The sequence below is a fragment of the Sitophilus oryzae genome, unplaced genomic scaffold, assembly GCF_002938485.1.
Source record: "Sitophilus oryzae breed Bouriz unplaced genomic scaffold, Soryzae_2.0 scaffold_136_pilon_pilon, whole genome shotgun sequence".
Lineage (NCBI taxonomy): Eukaryota > Metazoa > Arthropoda > Insecta > Coleoptera > Curculionidae > Sitophilus > Sitophilus oryzae.
The window spans coordinates 100,873-126,523 of NW_022146026.1; the positions used below are offsets into that span (position 1 = coordinate 100,873).

The window sequence follows — 25,651 nt, forward strand, 5'->3', positions numbered from 1 at the left end:
CGCAAATTCGTTGATTAACTTTAATCATATAAACTAGAGTTTCTCAAAGAATGGTTCACATAATACTAGGTAATCGATTGTTCACTCAACAATGAGAGCCTTATCAATTATTATAATAACTGTAACTGTATATTAAGGTGGTAGCTGCGGTTATTAGATTCTTCATTACTTTAAAATATTTGAAAGAATGTCTCACCCGTAGAATGTAACACGACGGTTGATTTTTTTAGCGTTCTGTTGGTAATTATTTATTTATTGGGTAGGGAAATTTCATACTTGATTAGAATCTTACATATACCGGGTGTTGCATCGTCGTTGATTTAATAAAAAAAGTATTTTTTTCCTGATGTCGTGGCGGATGCGCCAGGCTTCAACTAGTTTATAGTAAAAGCTGGTAAAAGCAAAACATACATTGCTGTTACTATATACTGTTGTGGTCCTTTTAAGTAGGGCCAACTTGTTGAGGGTCTTTTCGGGTGTGGAAGAAATCTTGATTTTCATGCATCTGTTATCCGACGATATGATGATGATACGATATCAATTTTACTGGTTGAATTTAGAGACTTCGATTCGTTAGAAACGGTTAACCAATATAGAAGCCTTTAAATTCAACCAATAAAATTAATATCGTATCATCGTATCGTCGGACAACCTGATGTATGAAAATCAAGCTTTAACATTGTACATGTACATTGTTGTTTTTAATATAAGTTAAAAAATAAGAACGTGTTGAAGAGTTAAAAGAGAGTTGTGTGCAAAAGAGAGTTCTGAGCAAAAGAGGCTTGAAGAGCAAAAAGATAGGGCTTGAGTTCCTAAATAGTATTTAAGCTACAGAAATACCAGAGGCGTACAGTACAATTTATATATCCTTAAATCAAAGCTTAAATATAATATTCAGAACAGTGAACGAAACTGCCCTAAACTTACATTGTTTAGATAGACAGACGTCTGCGACAGCTATATAAATTTATGATCAAAATTCCCAACGGTAATGGTTAACTTATCATTTAGAATTATATTGTAGGGTCGTTTATGACCTCAAAGGTAAGAAGGTTTTTATAATGGGACATTCCTAAATTAATATTACAAATTTAATTAAAATAAGGACGGGATTATAACAATATAGTAGGGTCAAACCATTGTTTATATGTAGGTATATAAAAAGGGGTCAAATTTAAGTTACGTTTAGTGGCGTAGCGACAAATTGTGGCCCCCCCGCGAAACTTGAGTTAGGCCCTCTCCGGCCTCCTCCCCTATTCCCTATTTTGGGAATAATTCTATATATTATTTTATTCCCGGACCTCAGAGGTTTCGGGCTTTGTGCCTGCCCCGCCCCCCCCCCGCAGCTGCGGGGGTCAGCGGTAGTAGCTGGTAGTAGCGCTACGCCACTGGTTACGTTAGAAACCTGTTGACAAAAACATATATTTATATTAGTACCTATTTGCTACAAGAAACAAGATTTTTCATTTATTAATTTAAAAATATATATTACCTTATGGGTTGTTCTACCTATTTGGCCTTTTTCGTGCCTTTCTATATAACTTTTAAGGTATATAAAGGTTTTTTTTTCTGTAGCTTGAATGTTTAAAAAGTTTTTGCAGTTGTCCAAGGAAGCCTTTGGAAACACAACTCAAAATTCAAGTTAGCGCGCAATGGTAAGGCAACCCATAATACAATATAAAAATCTAGTAATAAATTTAAACATTTTTAAATGAATTTAAAATTTGATAAAGTCGTTTTATATATAATATGTAATAATTATAATAAATACGCTATATTATAAAACTGTTTTTTAAACTCTAATATCAAGAAAAGTTATATCAAGTTTCAAGGCAAAATAGGACTAAAAGAATCTTACGGTTGGCAACATTGAGACAAGGAAATGCGCAGAAGACATTCCAAGCATCAGCTGTTCACAAAATTGATTTGTGATTGTGTATTGTGTATTTATGTTGCAAAATTTGTTAGTAATTGTGTTTTATCTTCAGTCGATCGAAATTTCGTAGAAAGTGACGAAGATTCTTCGTTAGTTTTTAAAGTGATAGTAAGTTTAAGAAGTGTTATTATCTATCGGACTCATGAGTAGCACAAGTTCAGCAGACACCAATGGAACAAAAAATTATTTCGTGAATTTTAACCAAGACAGCACGTAAGTTTTGGAGTTTTTGTTGGGATTTTTATTGCAAAAATAGACCATTTTTTGTTGGTAGGAATTTTGACGTTTTTCAACCATTATAATTTGGTTTAAATTAATCATTATCAATAAGCACTAAAGAATATGAGGTCTTTGTGCTGTATACATATGCAACAATATATTTGTAATTCAATCTTTTTAACTTTTTGGTGCTGGTATTTAATTCAAAGAGAAAGGATTATGTATTCAATGTCAGCTAATTTATGCATATATTACGCGTTACGAGGTTAATGGCAATGTTTTGCAATAAGATTACATTGAACGGTAATATTAATTTACCCCACTGTGTTATTTAAGTTTTAAAAATACGAAGTATAAACAAATAAATGTCTGTTTGTAAATATACATTTCTCTTTATTGTAAAAATATAAATTGTTTCTTCAATACTCGTTTTTCAAGAAAACTTCATCATTCTATGATGGTCAGTTTAGATATCAGTTGTATTACAAGAATTTTAGACTTGTTTTTTTTTGTTTGTCATATTCCTTATCTTCTTTTTATCTTGAAGTAACACCATTATATTTTAAGTAATTCTTTGTTATAAATTTTTGATAACTATGTCTTTGTTTATATAAATTAGGTCAGAAAATAAAAATAATGATTTTTTTTTGTTGTTATTGCGAGTGTTACTCCTTCTAGATCTTTGGCAGTTGGTGGCAAATCAGGCTATAGGCTATTCTCTCTGGAATCTGTAGATAGCATTGAAAAAATCTACAGCAATGCCACAGAGGATTCCTGCATTGTCGAGAGGCTGTTCAGCAGTAGTCTGGTGGCCGTGGTATCACTGGCAGCTCCCAGGAAGCTGAAAGTATGCCATTACAAGAAAGGGACGGAAATATGTAACTATTCCTATTCAAACACAATTCTTAGTGTTAAACTTAACAGGTACCAACAATGTCTATAGTATAGTATATTGAACTTAATAATATTATGTTCCATTCTGATAATATATAATATCAATATTTTAATTCTTGTATCGAGAACATAATGTCAATTTGTTGAAAAATTTCATATCAAAATCACAAGAATTATGAGTGTTCTTAAGGAGTAATAAACTCTAGATGATAATTAAAGGCCAGTAAAAGAGATTTTACAAGAATACCTTGATATTTTTAGCTTACGTGATAAAGGCATACATATCTCATATACGGGGTGTTTCATATCAACATAGGTCCGATTATGATTTTTTTTTCGTAGCTACAGGGTGTTAAAGTCTTTATATTTTTTCGATTTATTATAATTTTCTTCCAAGTACTTTTAGCGTTTCAAATGAAATTTTGAGGGTAAAAGTTACTATAAATACGACATATTTTGTGATATAAATGCGACATATTTTAAAGCTAAAAAAGTGTCGACATATTCACCAGGGACGTGCATATGTGTTATCACTGGAATATTTTTCTAAAAAAAGCATGTATGCCACTGACTTTTTTTCCTCTTGTCAGAGAAAATAAAAGTAGTTTAATGCTGATTAAAAATTGTCTATTGATATTTTGTCGATTTCTGCCTCTTTCATGACATAAACGCAATTTTATTAATTTGTCTTCATCCAAGTCTAATAGCAACCTTTAAAGAATTTTAATATCATTAACTTGCGAAAGTTTTAAATAAATACTCATTGATTCCTCATCAAAAAATATTAAAAAAAGTTCCTATAAACATGGGTATGGAACTAAGGTATGGAAATACATAGTTTTAGAGTTACAGGATGTTAAAACTTTTTATAATTAGTTTTTTTGAAATTATCTTAAATACCATTATTTTTTTTATTTGAAATTGCTGTAGATTGGATTGTGATTAATAAAATTGCGTTTATCTCATCAACGAGGCCGAATTCGACAAAATATCAAGAGATCATTTTTAATTGGCATTAAACAGCCTACACAATTTTAATATTAAAAGAAAAAAAGGCTGCGGCGCACATGTTTTTTCTTCTGAAAAATATTCCAGTGATACCCATATGCACGTCCCTGATAAATTTATCGACACTTTTTTAGCGTTAAAATATGTAGCATTTATAATAACTTTTACTCTCAAAATTTCATTCGAATCACTCAAAGTACTTGGAAGAAAATTATAATAAATCAAAAGATTATTAAGACTTTAACACCCTGTAGCTACGAAACAAAGCAGAATCAGACCTATGCTATAGTGATATGAAAAATAAATCTTACTTGTAGGTGAGGGGGAGACTCCTCACGTAAAAATAAGATTTAATTGGAATCTCCCCACGAGAGATGGCACATGTTTTTTGAAACACCCTGAATAAAATATCAATTTACACATTTTTATGTATTAAATATTTTTTAGGTCATATTTTACTTTGATATGTAAAATATTAATGCGTTACTGAAATATTTAAGCATTTAAGTAATATAGAAAATAAATTGCATTTAATTATAGCTTTGTTTTAACAGTTTATTTGAACATCAATTTTATAGGGCTAGGTTGGTAGTATGCCTTGAAGAGAGTCTTTACATTCACAACATAAGAGATATGAAAGTACTGCATACTATTAGAGATACGCCTCCTAATCCTACGGGCTTATGTGCATTAAATTCAAACAGTGATAATTGTTACCTAGCTTATCCAGGATCCTCATCCGTCGGAGAAGTCCAGATCTTTGATGCCATGAACTTGGTAAAATTTTGATAAATAATCGATTAATGTAGTTATCTGCTATCAATGATGATTTCAGAATGCAAAAATTATGATCCACGCACATGACAGTCCATTGGCAGCTCTAGCTTTCAGCCCAAACGGTGTCAGAATTGCTACCGCTTCGGAAAAAGGAACAGTAATAAGAATATTTTCTGTTCTCGATGGCTCAAAAGTATTTGAGTTTCGTAGAGGGGTGAAAAGATGTGTGTCAATATCCTGTTTAGCTTTTAGTTTGTGTGGTCAGTTTCTGTGCTGCAGTAGTAACACAGAAACGGTACATATATTCAAATTGGAAGAACCGAGAGATAGGTAAATATTGTAATCGCGAAACATTTTCCGATGCACGTCATCAATCATATCGTCATTGACACTATTGACAAATGAAATTTTGGCAAAAATGTTTAAATTTGTTGTATAATTTAAGATACCGAGCAGCTCTTCATTTTACTTTATAGAGCACATGATTGTAACAGATATTTTATGTAGATTAAAGCTGCAAAAATTAGTTTAAACCGAATTTTATTATCGCTATGTTGGTCACATTGCGCCGTTTTCAGCAAGGCTGTCATTTATTATTTGACAATTATCCTAATGTCAGTCATTTTGTATAATATCGTGTTGTTGAATCTTTGTGAGTAATTCTCGTTTTTTGCCTATTTTCATAGTCTTTTTTTTTTAATTGTACATTTAAGCACAAACAGTTCTTTTGAGAACTAAATTTTCGTGTTTTTGTATTGCATTTCTTGAAATTGTGTTTCTTGAAAATATGCCGAAGCATTTAAACAATCGAAGCAAAGAGCTTGTAGCTTCCCTGATAAACTCTTTTGAACAAGAACGTGGCAAAAAAGGTCCTTTATTACCCTTGACTGCATTAAGAGAAGTAAGTTTGATTGATAAGCACATTACACCACTTTCAAAGTTATTTCTTAGTTAGTTAGTTTTTATTAAATTCTATGATTATTAGTTTGTGCATTAATAGCACCCTCTTACGTGTTATGTCCACTTATGGCGTTGTAAGATGTACATCAATAAATAAATAAATAAACCATAATAAGCTTAGAATAATATTCATAATGGACTAGTTTTCGCCAATATGTAATAAGTGAAATAAACTATAAAACAAATCAATCAATTAATTACAAAAATATTAGTTATTAAATTAAAAATAAAACGTAAAAATCTTTAAAAAATGATACAATAAATATATTGTTTGTCACTTTTAAATTAAGATTCATCTCATAAATCCATCACAATCTGGCAGCACTGTAGCCATTGCTTGTCACTCAAAGTTGATCACGTGCATCGGAAATTGTTTTGCGATTACTATAGTATTATTTTTACTAGTTTAGTATATTGAGCACATGTTCTATAAATTTTAGTCCTAGAAAGAGTGTAGAGGAAACTAGTTGGATGGGGTATTTGTCAACTTACTTGCCCACTCAGGTAACCGATGTTTTTACTCAAGGAAGAGCATTTGCAACAGCATATTTGCCTTTCGGAGGTGTTAAAAACGTAGTCTCAATAGTTTAGTAAGTATTTTTGTTTTTAACCATTTACATTTTTATTTTTATTACTTATATTTTATTATAACAGGCACTGATGAATACCATTTCTATCATACCTTAATGATACTGTTTTTGGACAATTTTAATAATTTTTAAGAATAAAGAAATAAAGGAAGATGTCCAAACCTTGTTGTCAACATTTACAGATATTTTTGCCTGTTTTTGTCGTACATGTGAAGTGTGATTTTTTCTCCCTTTGTTGTTGGTACTCTCTAAAGAGACAGATTTAAAATTAACAGGGAAAATCCTGACTTAACATTGGTTTCTTATGTGATACTGACCTATTCTTTTATGTTCTTCAAATTTATCATTCAAACAACTTGATTGGTAGATATTCTCGCACGTTTCGATCTCAGACGCTAGCCGTATGCGCATAAGATTTTCTTATTGTTCAGTGCTAGGTGCAGGGGTAATATTGTATTTTATATCTTTAACTTAATTTGTGCATAATAATGTAATTAGTACAACATACCGGTTGTGTCTCAAAGAAGCAAGAAAAAGAAACTAAAAATTATCCTAAAAATTCTATATAAGATGGATAATATATTTAAGATGGATTTAGCAAATGGATAAAAAAATAGAATAATTTAATCTATAATAAGTTTTGGAGCCTCAGGATGCTGTTCTATTTTACTTGACAGAAGAAGTCTTGGTGATCTCTTACTATACCGAGAGAAAATTAGTATCTAGAAGGTGCATGACATTTTTGATAAAAGTTGTTGACTGAATATTGACGCATCATAGACACATTGACACGTCTTTGTAGTTTATATTACCAATAATTATTCAAAATTAATAATGAGATTTCTAATATTATTAAATTGTAAATAACACTATAAAAGAATAAAAACTTAGGCTCAACTGGGAAAAGCTAGTTAAAATTTACATATTAAAAATTATTTTTAAATTTGAATACCTTGTATATCGAAAATTAAATTGAATAAGAGAAAATATATTACGATTTCCTTTCTAAAACCAATTAAAAATATCCAACAACAATATTTTACAGCACCTAAGAAGCAACCAGTAATATACTGTCATATGTAATTTATTTTGGGAAACTAAATCATGGTTTTCGTGAGAGTTAGGCAACCTAAAGGGTATTTGTGGGTTAATGTTGGTCATGAAACTTCGTAGTTACAAAGAAGTAACCTATATCATAATTTTTTGGAGCATTTTGTATTAGCTTATCTAAGATGTGATTTTAGATTAAGCAGTTCTTAATTATTACATCAAGGTCTTTATTGAATTTTTTTTATGGTACCAGGGAACTTAAAAGTTAAATTACCAGGAAGGAAAACATTGTACTTTCTCAGAGTACCATCAGTTTTGAGCTAATTTATCACCAACGTTAAACGCACTAATTTTATTTAATCAAAATTTTATCAAAATATTTTAAATTCAACTAATAATCTTATAAGCTTGAACATTTCTGATCAGAGATTAATAAAGGGCCCGTTTTTATTCAAAAGTCTTTACGATTCTGAAAATATGGACTATTAGAAAGTATACAAGTGAAATTATAATTTAAAAAAAAATACTTCTGATATTTTGATTTTTTGCCGCTATTGGGAATTTCTGCATCGCTGTGCGATGCTAGATTTATCTCGTACAGTACGACATAAACCTAGCATCGGTGTTTATCGGGCAAAAACAAAATACCCTAAGTTTCTGTTTGTTTGTCTGTATCTGTCTTAGTGTGGGCGGTTGGAATCGCCATGAATGTTTTTAGACCTTTGGATTAATATATGTTTTGGTGCCTGAAAAGAAGCGACAATAAAGTCGCGAAACGTCACAAAAAACATAATTGTTTTCTTTCGAGCCGTCCCAAACACCCACGATTTTTTTTCTACGTATTAACTACTGGGAACTAACAATAATCATATTTTTTTTTAATATTTTCTTTGTTTTGATGATGTTGAACATTGTATTTTATTTTTTAATAGTATAACAGATGGCCTTCGTCTGTTGGTGGCAACGGAAGACGGCGTTCTGTACATATACAATTTTAACAGTAAAGAAGGAGGCGACCTGGAACTGTACAAAAAGTACCAGCTGGACGACGTTGGTTGCGTCGACCAAGCGGACGCGGCCAAAGTCGACTCGCAAGAGGGCGCAGCCGCAGGTAAAAGATGTCTTGAATTATTTGTTCTGTCTTCCAGATTTTTTAATTTACTTTGAATGTGTAGTTTTAGTGTTTTAGGTTTTTCTTTAACTTCTTGCTATATCAAAAGGCATTTGAAAATGTGAGAGCATCCACCTTATTCGATACTCTTATAAGAAAGAATGCCAACATTTTAACAGCATCCAGATTTGGTCCTTAGTTCCTATCTCTTACTCCCTCGTTCTTATGCTTTTTTCAATAAACTCTTGTACTCTTATTGTCTCTAATAAATGTATATTCAAATGTATATTTTTATCTTATTAATAAATACAAAAACAATTGATTTTATCTAATTTAATTATTTGTCACTCTTATTTTTTTACAAAGAATGCATATCTGGTTATTATCTCTATATGTATATAAATGTAATATATCAAATTTTTAATAGTCACGTTTATATAAAGCTCTTTTTTCTTTTGTCATCAAAAACGAAAATAAATTAAATGTGTTAATTTTTTTGGAATTCTAAAAAGGACTTGAATGTAACATAAACATTATTCATCTCCTAGATCAATTTATAAAGGAATATCTAATGATCTTAGTAATGAAAGCATAATTTCATATTCTTTTTCCCTTTAAAGTAACAAACTTAATTCAGTTTGCAGCAAAAAAATGTATAGATATTATTACAGATATTATTTTTAGTGCCTTTATTTCATTTACCTTAATAAATTTGCAGATTTTCTTAGATTCGACATTTTTACTGTATTTCTATAAAACTTATAAGTTTTGTTGTTTTTTTTTCCCGGTGAGAAAAATCACAGAAAAACAAGGCTATAGTAGAAATACAGTAAATGTCGAATCAATCTCAAGGTAAATAAATGAATCAGGCGTGAAATAATAATCTGTAATATACATTTTTGCTGCTTGAATGCGACCCGCACAAGGAAAAATTATGCTTTCATTATTAAGATCTTTAGATATTCAGAATGTTTATGTTACGATTAAATTCAAAAACAATTTTTTTTTTTTTTTTTTTTTTTTGTATATATATATAACTAAAAAACTTTATAAACGTGACTGAATAAAATTTGATATGTCCATTATATCCTCAAGATAATAACCAAGGTCTTTATGGAAGTGACAAACAATTAGATAAAATCAATTGTTTATATTTGATAAAAGACAAAACTCTTGTTGAATATACATTTGATAGAGATAAAATGCTGTTTAATTGAAAAGCATAAGGAGACTGAGGGAAAGATAAAGACAAATCTGAGTGCTGGCATTCTTTTGCAAGTATCGAGCGGATGCATTCGATACTCTTATAAGAAAGAATGCCAACATTTTAACAGCATCCAGATTTGGTCCTTAGTTCCTATCTCTTACTCCCTCGTTCTTATGCTTTTTTCAATAAACTCTTGTACTCTTATTGTCTCTAATAAATGTATATTCAAATGTATATTTTTATCTTATTAATAAATATAAAAACAATTGATTTTATCTAATTTAATTATTTGTCACTCTTATTTTTTTACAAAGAATGCATATCTGGTTATTATCTCTATATGTATATAAATGTAATATATCAAATTTTTAATAGTCACGTTTATATAAAGCTTTTTTTATTAGTCAGTTAATTTTCGAATTTTCCTTCTTTTGTCATCAAAAACGAAAATAAATTGTATTAATTTTTTTGAATTCTAGAAAGGACTTGAATGTAACATAAACATTATTCATCTCCTAGATCAATTTATAAAGGAATATCTAAAGATCTTAATAATGAAAGCATAATTTTATATTCTTTTTCCCTTTAAAGTAACAAACTTAATTCAGTTTGCAGCAAAAAAATGTATAGATATTATTACAGATATTATTTTCAATGCCTTTATTTCATTTATATTTACCTTAATAGATTTGCAGATTTTCTTAGATTCGACATTTTTACTGTATTTCTATAAAACTTATAGTTTTGTTTTTTTCTAGATTTTTATCAGTGAAAAAAAGCTAAGGAAGGAGTATACGTATTAACAAAATTTTCGAAACGATTTTAATTTTAATTTTGTAATTCTATTTTTTTTTTACTTTTATATTTTGATATTTTTGTTTTACAATTGAGAAAGTTTGTTACTTTATATAAATGGGATTGGCATCGTTTCTTTTTAATACTTTTAAATTCATTTCAAACTTTACACATTAAATTAGTGATTTAATCGAGTTGATAGGTATTTTTATAACCTAACTTTGAGGAAACGGTGTGAAATGCCTCTAAACCTTTTTTCCTCTTCCCTCAAATCGGTGCTCAACCTCTGTAGATATGCCCTCTTCCGTAGTTTGCTGTAACCCTTATCCAACAATGATTTTCTTTGTTATGCAAGGCCTTCTAGGTAGCTACGCTGGCATCGTGAAAGGAAACCACTCGGGCCAAATGTCAGGTACTGGTCAGTATTAAATTACTTACCCCTTTCGAAAAATTAAAGTCAATAATATTCTTCTTTCTCACAGTGCGTGGCCCGTGACTTCTTGGTATTTAAATATTTTATTAAGAGTTCATATTTTTGGTGTTTATTGAATGTTAGTTAAACTGTGTGATCTTAAAAATATTTAAATAATGAAGAAGGAAAGCTAACGCAATTTAATACTATCTTAGATTTTCAACTTTTTCTAAATTTAACTTTTCAAAATCTTTACTAAAATGTAATCAGAAGAGTGTCATGCTGGACCTGGGTGTAGAAATGACATAAACAGATGTCAATATGTAAGGCCACTTTGATTTTATACAGCAATATTATTGTTTCATAAGATCGAATCTAAAAAATTGTATCTGGTGTGCTACTATACAGGGTTGTTCACCACGTACGATACGGAGTATTGTAGCTAAACGATTGGATTTTTACAAATTCTAAGTTTTGGGTTCGTTGAAGTACTATTAGAGCTACAATTTAAAAATATTTTTACAAGATACAGAGTGTCCCAAATAAATAAAAAATACCAAAGTTGTATTTTTTTAAATGGAACACCCTGTATATTATTACATTTTTAGTTTCTACGATTAAAATAAAGGCAAATTTGATTATTACACTTAAACCTTACCGTTTTTGAAATATTTTCAAATTTGTGAAATTACAGTAAAAATCTTAAGGCTTCATTTTAATACCAAATATTTACTAAAGTTTATTTATTGATCAGTTATTGTGTTGCAATAATAATAATAATAATACCTCATACAGAGTGTCTAAAAATTTATTTTAAATAATTTCTAGCTTTAAACGGCAATAACTTGTTTAATTTAAATCGAACGCACTGTATATTTTAGGAGTATCAGATGCAAAATTTAATTGTCTCTCAAATTGTATTATACCACTTTTTACCTATCCCTTCAAGTTTTCGTAGAAAATGCATTTTCTTATAATTTAGACCTATTTATCAATATACCTATGGAATATTGACATTTTAGCAAAACGATAATATTACTAGCCCATTTGTATGCAAAAAGAAATCTATTTAAACCTTTATAAAAGAATATACCATTAATTAAATATACCACCATTACTTATGCCCAAATACTAATTAATTACATACTTAATTGTTTTAATTAATAAATTATTCCAAATAAATGTGTATTTGATTCAGAAATCATTACCATAATAAGTTATGACAATGAACGTCTCTGTTGTTATAAATAAGAATTCGTCAAAAAATGAAATAACATTTTTAAGGTGTTACTTTTTATCACACTGTCTAACATACATACAAAATTTAGTTTTTTCATATTTGGAGCAACTATTATTAATCAACGCAGTCAATTAATGTAGTTTGAATACTGGAATCATATTAATCTTATTGGTCCTCTGACAAATATTCAAACAGTTTTTTTTTAATGAAACAAAAAATTGACAATATTAGTATCTAACCTTTTTCAAAATTTGGTACATCTTTAAAAATAATCTAAAATGTCAGTATTCCATGGGTATATTGATAAATTAGTTCTAAATTACAAGAAAATGCATGTTCTACGGAAACCTGAAGGGATAGGTAAAAAGTGGTATAATACAATTTGATAGACAGTTAAATTGTGCATCTGATTCTCATAAAATATACAGGGTGTTCCATTTAAATTAAACAAGTTATTGCCGTTTAAAACTAGCAATTATTTAAAATAAATGTTTAGACACTCTGTATAAGGTAGTATTATTTTTATTATTGCAACACAATAACTGATCAATAAATAAACTTCAGTTAATATTTAGTATTAAAAACTTTGATACCCTTGGAGAAATGAAGCCTTAAAATTTATACTGCAATTTCACAAAATTGAAAATATTTCAAAAACGGTAAGGTTTAAGTGTAATAAACCTTAATCAGTTTAGAAACTAAAAATGTAATAATATACAGGGTGTTCTATTTAAAAAAATACAACTTTAATATTTTTTATTTGGGTAACTCTGTATCTTGTAAAAATATTTTTAAATTGTAGCTCTAATAGTCCTTCAACGAAGCCAAAACTTACAATTTGTAAGTATCTAATCGTTTAGCTAAAATACTCCGTGTCGTATGTGGTGAACAACCCTGTAGAATTATAATTGGTAAATATTCTTCGGCTGCGAACTATAATAACAATTATTGTGAACTTTTACTCTATTTCATAGTAATAGTTTCCGACTGCGAGCTATACTCGTAATAGCAATTATTGAGAACTGTTACTCTATTTCATAGTAACAGATTTCGATTTTTTTATAAAAGATGTGTATCTAGACAAAAATGCCTCATTTAAAATGCTATACAGAATTATTACATATATAGACAGAGAAGGAAATAATTTAACACAAATGGATTAAACATTTTCATACTATTTTTCAGGATCGATATGTGCAAATTCGTATTATGTACAATACAGCACGGTCTGCATGCTCAAAGGGTTGGGCAAGACAAGCAGAATATTGGCGCACAAATTAAGAAATACAGAATAAAAATTATTAATTAACTCCATGCCTGTATTTTTTTCTGTAGTAATTAGAAACTAGTAGTTAGAGAGCCTAACAATTTTTCGGATAAGTAAATATGTTTGCTTTTAATTGTTTACTTGAATTAAATATCAGAAACCAGGTAAAAATAACAAAAAAATATTAAAATATATTTTAATCTTTGGAAATACCAATATTTATTACAAACTAGTATCAGTTAATATTAGAATTATATTTCGGGAGACAGATATTAAATGATAATAATGAAACAATAGTATTACAGTCATTTAATAATAAGTAATAAAATTTAAATCTATTGTTTTGTCCAACATTTTTATTTTTGGTAAATATTAATTCATGATTTTACGTTGTAAAGATGTGCGGCTAGTGTGGGAAAAGCCTTACATATTTTGCTGTTTTGTTCATATTAATGCATATTATTTAAAATGTAGAATATATATTTATGGAATAGAATGACACTTGAATAATTATTACACAAGCTGTTCTTGATGTTCAGGCTATCGAATTTGTTTTTGGCACACAATTCAAGTCACCCTGTATATTTGATGGTTTAAACAATATTAAAGGATAATCTTGTATAACATCGATATGCTTGTTTACAATTGTTTGATGGAAATGATAATTAAATGATTAAAGCTTAAAATATAGTAAAATGGTTAAGAAGTTACGCCAAAAAATGTTTGCAATTATTAATATACTTTATTTTCAAATGTCTTCTAATAATGTACTAACTGGAACTCTTATTTGTATACAACACATTGTAATTTAAGTTAGTATTTGTAAATAATATCTAGTACGCATCCTGTAGCGAAAATAATTTTTCATGCCAATTAAGATTTTTCAAGTATATTGTTTTTCTAGTTCGTCATAAAGTTATTGTTCTTTATGAATAAATAGTGTAATTATTTCAATTGAGTCATATATAGAAATGCGTTTTAAACAAATAATTATTTAAGTAAAACAAATTAATTATTAAAGTAAAACATATATTTTGAAAATAGTTTTTATATAGCTAATGAAGTATTTTTAAAGAATGTAGTAATAATTTTCGCGAATTTTTGGACTAACGATATATAAGGTGGTTCAAACTGTTTTCCGGAAACTTCGGCAGCATATTCTGCAGGTAAAAATTAGTAAAATGTATGTATGTCCTAAAATGCTTAGTTTCGGAGATACAGGGTGTAGAAGTTTCATTTTCATTTCGATTTTTTCCAAGTAATTTCTGAAGTAACGTCAATATTTGGAAAAAATCGAAAAAAAATTGTGTCAGGGAGTTTTTGGACATGATAAATTTGATTTTGATATCAATGACTCCTATTTGTAGGGGCGCCACCTACATGTATTTTAACTGTTTTGAAGAGTAATAACTTTTCTTGCGTACCTGTATAAAACCTACTGAGTGAAAAATTATACATTTCCATGATTTTCGACGTAAAAAATGTCTCTTGGTAAAAAGCAACCGTTTTCAAGAAATTTAGAATGGAAACAGTCAATACATGTCATTATTGACAAAAAATAAACATGGTGAGTAGATAGTTATTTGACTAAAAAGATAAATTTTGGAACTTCATTTATTATAATTTTATTTTATAATAAATAATTTGTATTTATTACTTTTTTAAATTCATAAATGAAACAGTTTCTGTTGATCTTTTGGCACAAAAACATTTCAAATTTATGATTTCAGTTTAATAACTATTTAGTCAACATGTTTAATTTATGTCAATGATAACACGTGTTGATTATTTCGATTCCAAATATATCGAGAACCTACTTGGTTGCGATTTTTTCCAAGAGACTTTTTTTGCGCAAAAAAACGTCGTAATTGTATATTTTTTTACTTGGTAGTTTTACACAGGTACGGACGAAAAGTTATTACTCTTCAAACCAGTTAAAAAAATATGTAGATGGCGCCCTCTACAAGTAGGAGTCATATTGACATCAAAATCAAATTTATCACTTCAAAAAACTGCCAGACATCAATTTTCATCCAAATATTAACGTTACTTCAGAAATGATTTGGAAAAAATCGAAATAAAAATAAAACTTCAACACCCTGTATCTCCGAAACTAAGCATTTTCGGATATACATTTATACGAACTTTTTTACTTATTTTTATCAGCAGAATATGCTGCCGAAGTGTCCGGAATACAGTTTTCGGACCACCCTGTATAGAAATTTAGTGAGCATTTGGCAACATCGCGTGAAAATTCGTAAATGCCTTGAAAATGACCCTCAAGACGTCGATCTTTGTTTTTGCTTACGTAAAGTAGCATTTATCTAATTTCATATAAGATATTTTTAACATATTTCATATGATTAGTTAAATATCATTAGAGTTCTGGTTAATACATATTGATTTACTCAAATTTGTGTTCTCTTTTTTTTAATAAATCGACTAAAATACTTTCTAACCATAGAAAGCATTTCTGCAGTCTCCTCTAAATATTATTGAAACAAAGTTAAAAGTCATAATATCAGTTGGGTTCAGAATACACGAAGAAGACTTCTCTGTGGTTCTTTGTTTGATTACATAGTTGATTCATGAACATAAAGACGTTTAAAAGGATGTATGACAGTCGACGGTAATTTTGGCAAGGCCAAGCTCTAGACGCCATTTACTTGGCCCGTACTCTTCTTTATTTTTCAATGGCGTTTACACGGTCAGCTGGCCGTAAGAGGAATGTAATTTATGTTTATTTTGGGTAAAAATGATTTTTAAATGGTATAGTTTAAAGTTTTATGAAAAATAATGTTTTGTAAATAAATTTGTGTGTCTAGAAACGTTCTATCCTTTTTTAATTTTTCTATAATTATTATTAGTGTTAATTTTTGACAAGTTTTATGTCAATTTTTAGCAAATGACGTCTAGAGATTGACCTCGCCGATTGTCATTCCCAGTTGACTTTTATTCGATCATTAAGGTACTAGGTTCACAATATACATAGAATATTTCTCTGTGGTTCTTTGTTTGAATACATATTTGATTGATGAACATACACTTGAACGTTTAAAGCCCCGTTCTCAGAACTTCGTACTGTCGCCAGCGACACGTCAAAAGAACCAATGGTATTGGTCAGTGGCGGCTTAACCACAAGGTCAAATGTTCAATGCCCCCCCCCCCTGTTGTTGACAATAACAAAACACAATTTTTTTAAAATACCTACAATTTTATTAAATCATTTCATAAGATTATACATATTTAAAAAATTAAATAAAATGGTTTAACATAACTATGCAAAACAGTATATTAAACATTAGTCATGTCGTACAATAATTATAAAAAGTATTAATTATTATTAAGTGTTTTTCAAATTTTTCTGCAAGAAAGCATTTTTTTGTCCGTTTGGCTGTCATCAGACATTCAGGCTTTATATTTTATGTTCCACGAATTATGGCAATTTCATTAATCTGGGTTTTTCCCAGCCTGGTTTTATGATTGTCTATTTACTAATATTACAACTTAACCCAGGTAGTTTATTACAGGCACAGGTAGAAAAAAAGCAAATAAATTTTGAGAAACGTCCACGAATTTCAAAGAAAGACGTCTGCTTTCTTGTTTTGTAGTTTTTGAACTCAATTATAAAATTGGTCAAGTGCGAGTCGGACTCGGGCACGAAGGGTTCCGTACCATTCATTATCTATACAGCATTAGACACTATATTATTATACATTTCTTTTCCGATTTAGCTGAAATTTTGAATGCGCGTATAAGTAATTAAAAAAAATGAAGAAACACATTACTAAAAATTGTACTAATCAATAATAAATATGTAAAAAGTAAAAATAAATATGTAAAAATTAAAAAAAAACGATTAAAAAAAAGTCGCCTTGACTAGGATTCGAACCTGCCTTACTACGGCTCCAACGTCATAGCAGCGTAAAGTCCTAACGCTTTAAACCACGCTGCCACCGAGGACTTTGTAAAATTGTAAGAAGATTCTTTGTAAAATTCTTACTTAAAAGATAATGTTTAGTGAAAGTACTTTTTTATTTATAAACATTTTTTTAATTCTGTTTTTAGTATTTGTTCTTATAGCGGCAACATCATACATTATCTGTAAAAATTTTAACTGTCCAGCTATAACGGTTCATAAGATAGAGCTTTGTGACAGACGGACGGACAGCGAAGTCTTAGTAATAGGGCTCCCGTTTTTACCCTTTGGGTACGGAACCCTAAAAACAGAATATGTTATTTTAGATTTTGGATCGACAATACTAGAAATTAGATTAAAATCAAATATATGATATATCCCTTAATATCATAATATAGTTGATTTTTATTCATTATTGATTAAATGGTAACCTCGATATTTCTTTACTTAATTTGTTAGAAAATGAGATTTTGAATAAAATGACATATATGTCAACTTTTGATATTTTCGCTTAAAAATAGTATTTTAACTGTCTATCTAATCTAAAGTGCCACGACTGTAATTATAACGACAGTTGGACTCGAAATACTAAGTATGTGGTACCAAATTATTCGCAAAAATGCTTTTTCCAAATATATTAATGAGTCACCCTCGTTCTATTTGAAAAAATATAATTGGGGCATCTTTTAACTGGCCAAGAAACGTCACGAGAAACATTAGACTAGCAAATGTATTTTTCCAAGACGCCTTTGATTAAAAATTAGTAGTTAAACACAGCCATAGCACTCTCAGATTGAAATTCAAAATACTAATTTGTTTAAAAAAACTTTCCGGTATAAATTAAGTACCACAGATGGCGTAACACAATCCTCGGTATGAAACCTACTACAAAACCACTGAGAAATTTCTTGCTATGAATTCTGAACCCGGCAGCAGTTTACATAAAACACACATTTTGATTATGAAGTTTCTTTCTATTTGCTATTTTTGGAGAAAATTGCAGAAATAAAACTGCCACAAAGGCATAAACGTTACTCATAGAAAGCATGATCTCTTTTTTACATATAAATAAAATTACCTTGTATTAAACCCTTAGACTAAATATACTAAAAGATACAGCACTACCTAGTATTGAAAGTTTTGTCCGCCTACTAAACAGCGCTATGTGGCGCTATGGCCAATAGCGTAGTTTTGTACACGGTGTCCCATTTTCGTGTGTTTTACAAGATTTCTCGTTTATGAGTAGAGTATAAATCTACTGTTTTCACATTACTGCTCTACTTTTTATGATACAAAAAATGATGCACATAGATTTATCCTAGCCCTCTTAGTTCCTGAATAACAGGGCGATTTTGAAATTGTTGCATTTTTCGACTCCCCTTATATCTCGGATATTTTATAACTTATCAATCTGGATATACAGGGCGAGTTTTTTTTTATTTATTGAGATCTACCAGCCGTGAAAAGATTGCTTATATTTAGCAAGTTTTAGTTTTATTTTTTAGATTGCTTTTATTGATTGATATCAGGGTTGGAAAAAATCATGATTTTTTTAAAAAAATATAAAAAAATCAGATTTTTTTATTTTAATTCAAAACAATATTTAAATCGGATTTCCAAATTATTAGGACTTATTTCCAATTAAAGTCCTGTCCTAAATGGCTAAATCTTTATAACTCTGCCCGATACCGATAACATTAACAATTCTACGGCGCGTGTCATTTTTCCACATCGGTCACCAATATATTCCGCATAAAAAGTCGCTCGCTTCAGATCAAAATGATTTTTTTTCAAACGTCTCAAGAGTATTAATTTTTGTAATTTTAACGCCTATGCATAAAAGTAAGGTACTGTTACGCCTCAGCACAAAAGTACAAAAATATATTATTAAACTGATATTAATTGTCAAATTTAACGAGTGTACAAATTGTTGCTCGATTACTGTTTATTTTATTAGCAATGTTTGAAATTGATTAAAACATTTTGTAATGTTTTAAGAAAAGAGTATGTTCTATTCGGAGTAAAAATGTACTTTTTATGCCTCCCTGTAACGTCGGAATAGCTTTACTATGGTCCTTCAAAGGTACAGCATCGTCAAAAAAATCGTTTTATTTTGAAAATTTAAAAATAAACTTTTTTTTTTAAATTTTGAGAACCACTATATCTTTTCTGGGGTGTCTTTCTTGTAAATTTAATCTGCCATCTATGTTGCTATATTACATGGTAGGTTTTTAACTAAAAACTAAAAAAAATCCAAATTTAATTTTATCTATATCTGATCTGTATGATTTTATCTACAACCGTTTAGTTATAACGTTTTTACATCATTATTTTTTTAATATTTCAGTTACGTGATGAGATTCATAACACAACTAGTGGTGTTATGAATCTATAACACAACTAGTTTCTATAATAATGAAAAACAACTATACGAACATCTAAATATATTAACTTTTCCGGCAATAATGATTCCGTGGCACGTACTGCGGCAAGTTCTACATCTGAAGGGAGACTTTCGGAATCGCTCATCGTAATTTTTAAAATGGGTTTTCTGGGCAAAAAGTGCTCGCGTTTACTTGACAGGGCAAACTGACTTTTGAGCATAAATGTGACAAATGTCATAGTTAAAGGTGTTAAAGGTGGGCGACTAATAAACGAAAATTAAAACAGCATTTTCTTATTTTTCGGTTGTAGATAAAACGTTGTACATGACACGTGCGTTTAAACATGATTACAACACTCGTTGTTGTAATCATGTTCATAAACACACTTGTACTGTAAATAACTATTAAGACACACCCTGTATTAGATAACCAAGATACGAAGTGGGTCGAAAAATGCAACATTTTAAAATCCTGTATGTCAGAAACCAAGGGTAATACAAATCTGTGTGTAGCACCTTTAGTTTCATAAAAAAGCAGCACAATGATATGAAAACCGCATATTTGTATCTTTCCTTATAAACGAGAAACCCAATAAAACATACGAGAATGGGACACTACTCATAAACAAGCAATAATTGTTTCCTAGATATGCTGTGTCTTTTCTATGTTTAATCTAAAGCTTCCAAGCTTCTAGTCGCATTTATATCCAAGAGCTTACATATTTAAAGCGTTAATTTTGTCCCTCAGAATCGGACAAGCTACGCGAGATGGCTCAAGCCACCGAAGCCCCTCCGAAGGACGCTTTCCACTTCACGGACGACATGGAATATCCTCCACTTACCCAAAACAGTGACTAAGGTTGATCAACCGCGAAGAATTCAACCCGTTACACGAACACTAAACGCGCAAAGAAGATTCAATGAATATGATGTCGATCGGATCCGTTTTGGTCCATTGTGTTGTGCGAGTCGTCGATGATTTGGTCGATTTTGTTCTAGGGCATTATTTTTAAGAGGGTGTTTTGTTATCGTTAAAAAACTCCTATTTGTTCAATTTGCAACAAATAGGAGTTTCTTTTTTTAATTATTGGGTTATTGAAAAAAAATCTGTGAAGAAAATTTATTCAGCATGTACAGTAATAAAAGATCTTTCGATATATGCCATGAGCCAACTGTCATTGCGACAAATTACAAAAATCATCTATACATGTATGAAGAAAGTTAGGTGACAAGTTCTCAAAGAAAGTCGATGAGTTCAATATTCGATTCTACGCCTACGTACCAAGTTTCATAAATATATAAAAAAATAAACATTTTCAAAAATCTCGAAAAAATCCTTGTATATTTATGAAACTTTGTACACACACATTAAATAAAATTGAATTATAAATAACTTTTCCCTTTGATACTTTCCAATATTTTGTCTCTAACCTCACTTTTGTGTAAATGGTATTTTTGTAAATTGCCGCCATAATATTTGTCACATGTTATATGTCAAATTATTTTTTTATTTTATTGGGTATGCTAAATTCATGTATACACTGTATATATGTATGTGTACTTTACTATCAATCAAGTTTTTTTCTTACAACTTTATTGTGCTACTAGCAGCTTAAAAAGCAATAAAACTTGAAAAAAAAAAATTAATTTGGGGTGTTTAAGTTTGTTAAAATAATATATTTGTATGCATTTGTATTTCTGCAGCTTGGTTAAAAAAATAACTTATTTAAATATAAAACTTTTTTGTCCATACTATACACTAAAATTTAACTTTTTTGTTTATAATAGTGTGTAAATTCTATACATCAAGTTGGGGAAGATTTGAACAGACGACATCTAAAAAATGACAGAAAATACAATTTACCTGTGAACTAAAATGACTGACAACAACTGCCGTTCTCATAGAACCTCTCGTTGGACAGACTTTGGCTATAACCTTGGCAGTCATTCTTTTGCTTTTTGTTGTATATAGATTGTCTAACCAAAAAATAAAATCACAACAGCGTCTTATGTCATTTTAATTCAAAATTAAGTTGATTTTTCTGATACTTTGAGTCACATAGTTGACGGTAAACATATTTCATCTTTGTTTATACAATTATTTCCAACAGGAGTTTTAATCCTTTTTTCTCCTTAATTCACTATAGAAATTAGTTTTATTCATTTCGTAAAGCAGTACAAAATCATGCAAACAAAACATCCTCTTAAAATATCATCTAAGTTTTTTCAATTTTAATATCTATTCTAGAGAAAATTAAATGTAAAATAGTAAAAAAAATCATTTAAGTTAATTAAAACTAAACAATATAAATTATTTATTAAAATCAAAAATATAAAAATTGTGTATGTCTGTACAAGAAATATAGCACTCTAAATAGGATAATGGTAATAATTTTAAAACACAAAAAAAACTAAAAATAGATCTATTATACTTTGTTTTTCTTGATTAATAAATTTTAGTAAACATTAATTTATGTATAGTTAAAATATAATATAGTGCGCATGGGTGTTGTTATACAACATTGCAAGTCTTTTATGTAATACATTTCTTGATAGGATACTTTGTTTTTAAAATAACTTTCTTATCAATTGCTGACTATCAAAACTAATTTGTATTGAATTTTATCACTTTGATTTATTTTGTAGTTTATCACTCAACAATTTGTGAATCCCAATAGCGCACGTGTTAAATTTAGTTTGAATCACACTATTGAAAAAGACAAAATATATTTATATAAAAATATTCAAAACGGTATAAAATGAGACAGGATTGAACTTCACAAATTCTTTCGAACGAGAATTTTATTACTCTAGATGTTTATATTATTACGGATACATATACAGGGTGGTCCGAACTGTATTTCGGAAACTTCAACAGCATATACTGCAGATAAAAATAAGTAAAATAGTTTGTATAAATGTATGTCCTAAAATGCTTAGTTTTGGAGATGCAGGGTGTAGAAATTTCATTTTTATTTCGAATTTTTCCAAATAATTTATGAAGTAACGTCAATATTTGGATGAAAATTGGTGTCTAGGAGTTTTTTGACATGAGAAATTTGATTTTGATGTCAATATGACTCCTATTTGTAGGGGACGCCACCTACATGTGTTTTACCTGTTTTGAAGAGTAATAACTTTTCGTCCATACCTGTATAAAACTACTGAGTCAAAAATACACATTTTCGTGATTTCTTACGTAAAAAATGTCTCTTGGTAAAAATCGCTACGAGCAACTGTTCTCAAGATATTTAGAATGGAAATAGTCAATACATGTCATTATTAACAAAAAATAAACTGGTTGTAAGTTATTTGACTAAATAATAAATTTGGGAAATTTTAATTTTTTTAAATTAATCATAAATTTTTCTGCGGAAAAATGATGATAAAACAGTTTCTGTTGAACTTTTGTATTAGAAAAACAGTTCAAATTTATGATTTTATCTAATAACTATTTAGTCAACATGTTTAATTTGGCAATGGTGACAGGTATTGATAATTTCGATTCAAATATCTCGAGAACCATTACTCGTAGCAATTTTTACCAAGAGACCTTTTTTAACGTAAGAAACGTCGTAAATGTCTATTTTTTTTACTCAGTACTTTTATACAGGTACGGACGAAATTTTATTACTCTGCAAAACAGTTAAAACATATGTAGGTGGCGCCCCCTACAAATAGGAGTCATATTGACATCAAAATCAAATTTCTCATGTCAAAAAACTCCCAGACACCAATTTTCAGCCAAATATTGACGTTACTTTAGAAATTATTTGGAAAAAATCGAGATAAAAATGAAACTTCTACACTCTGTATCTCCGAAAGTAATAAGTATTTTAGGACATACATTTTTACGAACTTTTTTACTTATTTTTATCTGCAAATATGCTGCTGAAGTTTCCGGAATACAGTTCGGACCACCCTGTATAAAAATATTATGTAAAAAGGCTGTGAAAGGTCTGGATTAGTTACCGAAAATCAAAATTAAATTTTAATCGTGAAGTCATACTGTCTCGAAAAAATAAATCAGGCTAAGGTTATAATAGATTAGTTGGAACGCTATAAATGTTTATTATATCCGACAAGAATATTTATAATTAAATACAAAAACAGAAAAGTCTTTAAAAAAATCATAATAATAGTCATAACCTGGTAAATTAATTTCGTTGATACTCAGTACTCTCTTGGGCATGCGTATGACCAGAATTAAATATAATTAAGCAACCACAAAATCTCATTTCCAAACTAGTCTACTTTAGTTGTCAGTTTACAATAGAATTTTGACAGTGACAGCTGATTAAAAGGAGACCTTAACTTAAAATACTTTACCGTTCCTTAGTAACAAGCTTAATTATATTTATTATGTATCATACTCATTATAATTTAATTAACTACTAGTATATTTTATATTAAAACGTACATATCAGTAATTTATTGATATTCATCAAGTTACAGCCTTACATTCTGTCACAACATTTATTTATAACGGGCGTTTCTCAAAAGTGGCTCACCCCTATGACTTTTTTCAGGTAAAAAAACGAGATTTAGTACGTTAGTGTATGACATAAATCAGGATTGATTCACGTGTTCAATTGTTTTCGGTCACTTCCTGTTTCACCGGAAATTACCACAACTTTTGATATTTTTAAACGACACCCTCGGTATTTTTTACTTTATTCGATAGAAAATGACACTCTGAAGAGAATGACATATAATGTATCAACTTTTGACATTTTCGCATATGATTTATTTGAAGTGAAAACATGCGGTTTATAATGTCAATTTGACTCGAAATACGAAATATGTGATACCACATTATTTGTAAAATATGCTTTTTCCAAATTTGCTAATGAGCCATTCTCGTTCCATTTGAAAAAATTGGCGCCAGGAGGCACGTATAGCCGCCCATACTAAAATATGTTAATATCTCGAAAACTGCGACTTTGACTGATTTTGATGTTATTACAAATTTTGTTGCAAATATTATTGCTAATCTTAATTTGAAAACCGCGTTTCGCTAGCTACTGTAATTTTAGAGTTACGATTTTTTTAAATGTTTAACCTCCTCCTATACCCCCTTACCAACCCCCCACCCCCACCAAAAACTAATGGCCAGATTCTCGGGTGCCACAGTATTTTTGTGCCAAATTTGGTTAAAATCGGTTCAGCGGTTTTTGAGTTATCGTGTTACAGACGGCAGACAGACAGACACCGCGAAATTATTTTGTATTTAGGTCATTTATGACCCAAATAACTCATTTTGAGTGAAATTAAAAAAACTTTTTTTTGCCGATCCTAATAGCCTACCATACCTATTGGTATGGTCGACTAAAAAATGAGATATGATTAAAAATAACATTTAGGCATCTTTTAACCCAGGAAAAGATAGAAAAACATTAGACGATCAAATCTCTTTTTCCCAGGTTCCTAGATTAAAAATTAACAGTGTTTTTAACAGAGCCATAGCATTCTAGATTGAAGTAACTTAACGATTTTTTAAGCGCAATTGTCAAAAATTGACATATGACATGTCATGCTATTCAGAGTGTCATTTTCTATCGAATACAGTAAAAAAATACTAATATATGTGATATAGTAACATACTAATTCTCGTTTTTTTATCTGAAAAAACAAAAAAGTTTTAGGGTGAGCCACTTTTGAGAAACTCCCGGTCTACCATGTTCCAAATTAACCCCATAGCATCTATGTGTTACTTTTAGTTTAATTTTACCTTCGCGATTTATTAACTTATGTGCTGTTATTACCTCAAAACAGTTACTTGTATATAGTAGCAAATATATAACCAAAATATCTTTATGCCCCTATTTATTATACAGGATTGTCCTACTACAGTTCTATTTTGGTGACGTATTATAAACATTT

The 25,651-nt window shown here is 29.4% G+C and overlaps 1 protein-coding gene across 3 annotated transcripts; it reads left to right on the plus strand.

Annotated features, from left to right (window-relative positions):
* The first annotated feature begins 1,892 nt into the window (after positions 1-1,892).
* LOC115875306 (WD repeat domain phosphoinositide-interacting protein 2) lies at positions 1,893-22,179 on the plus strand. Of its 3 annotated transcripts, none has more exons than XM_030890725.1 (8): positions 1,893-2,149; positions 2,834-3,079; positions 4,636-4,834; positions 4,893-5,164; positions 6,235-6,384; positions 8,367-8,545; positions 10,903-10,965; positions 20,517-22,179. In XM_030890725.1, exons 1-8 carry the CDS (start codon positions 2,079-2,081, stop codon positions 20,624-20,626), a joined length of 1,290 nt encoding a protein of 429 aa, XP_030746585.1. In that variant the 5' UTR covers positions 1,893-2,078; the 3' UTR covers positions 20,627-22,179. The 3 variants fall into 3 exon arrangements, with proteins under 3 accessions (XP_030746585.1, XP_030746586.1, XP_030746587.1); XM_030890726.1 differs by having other exon boundaries at positions 10,903-10,959; XM_030890727.1 differs by lacking the exon at positions 10,903-10,965.
* The last annotated feature ends 3,472 nt before the right edge of the window (positions 22,180-25,651 follow it).

Coding starts and splice junctions, on each gene's coding strand:
- LOC115875306 (XM_030890725.1), top strand. CDS start 2,079: ATGAGTAGCACAAGTTCAGCAGACACCAATGGAACAAAAAATTATTTC. Junction 6,385..8,366: donor AACGTAGTCTCAATAGTTTA/GTAAGTATTTTT, acceptor ATTTTTTAATAG/TATAACAGATGGCCTTCGTC. Junction 10,966..20,516: donor GGGCCAAATGTCAGGTACTG/GTCAGTATTAAA, acceptor TTTGTCCCTCAG/AATCGGACAAGCTACGCGAG.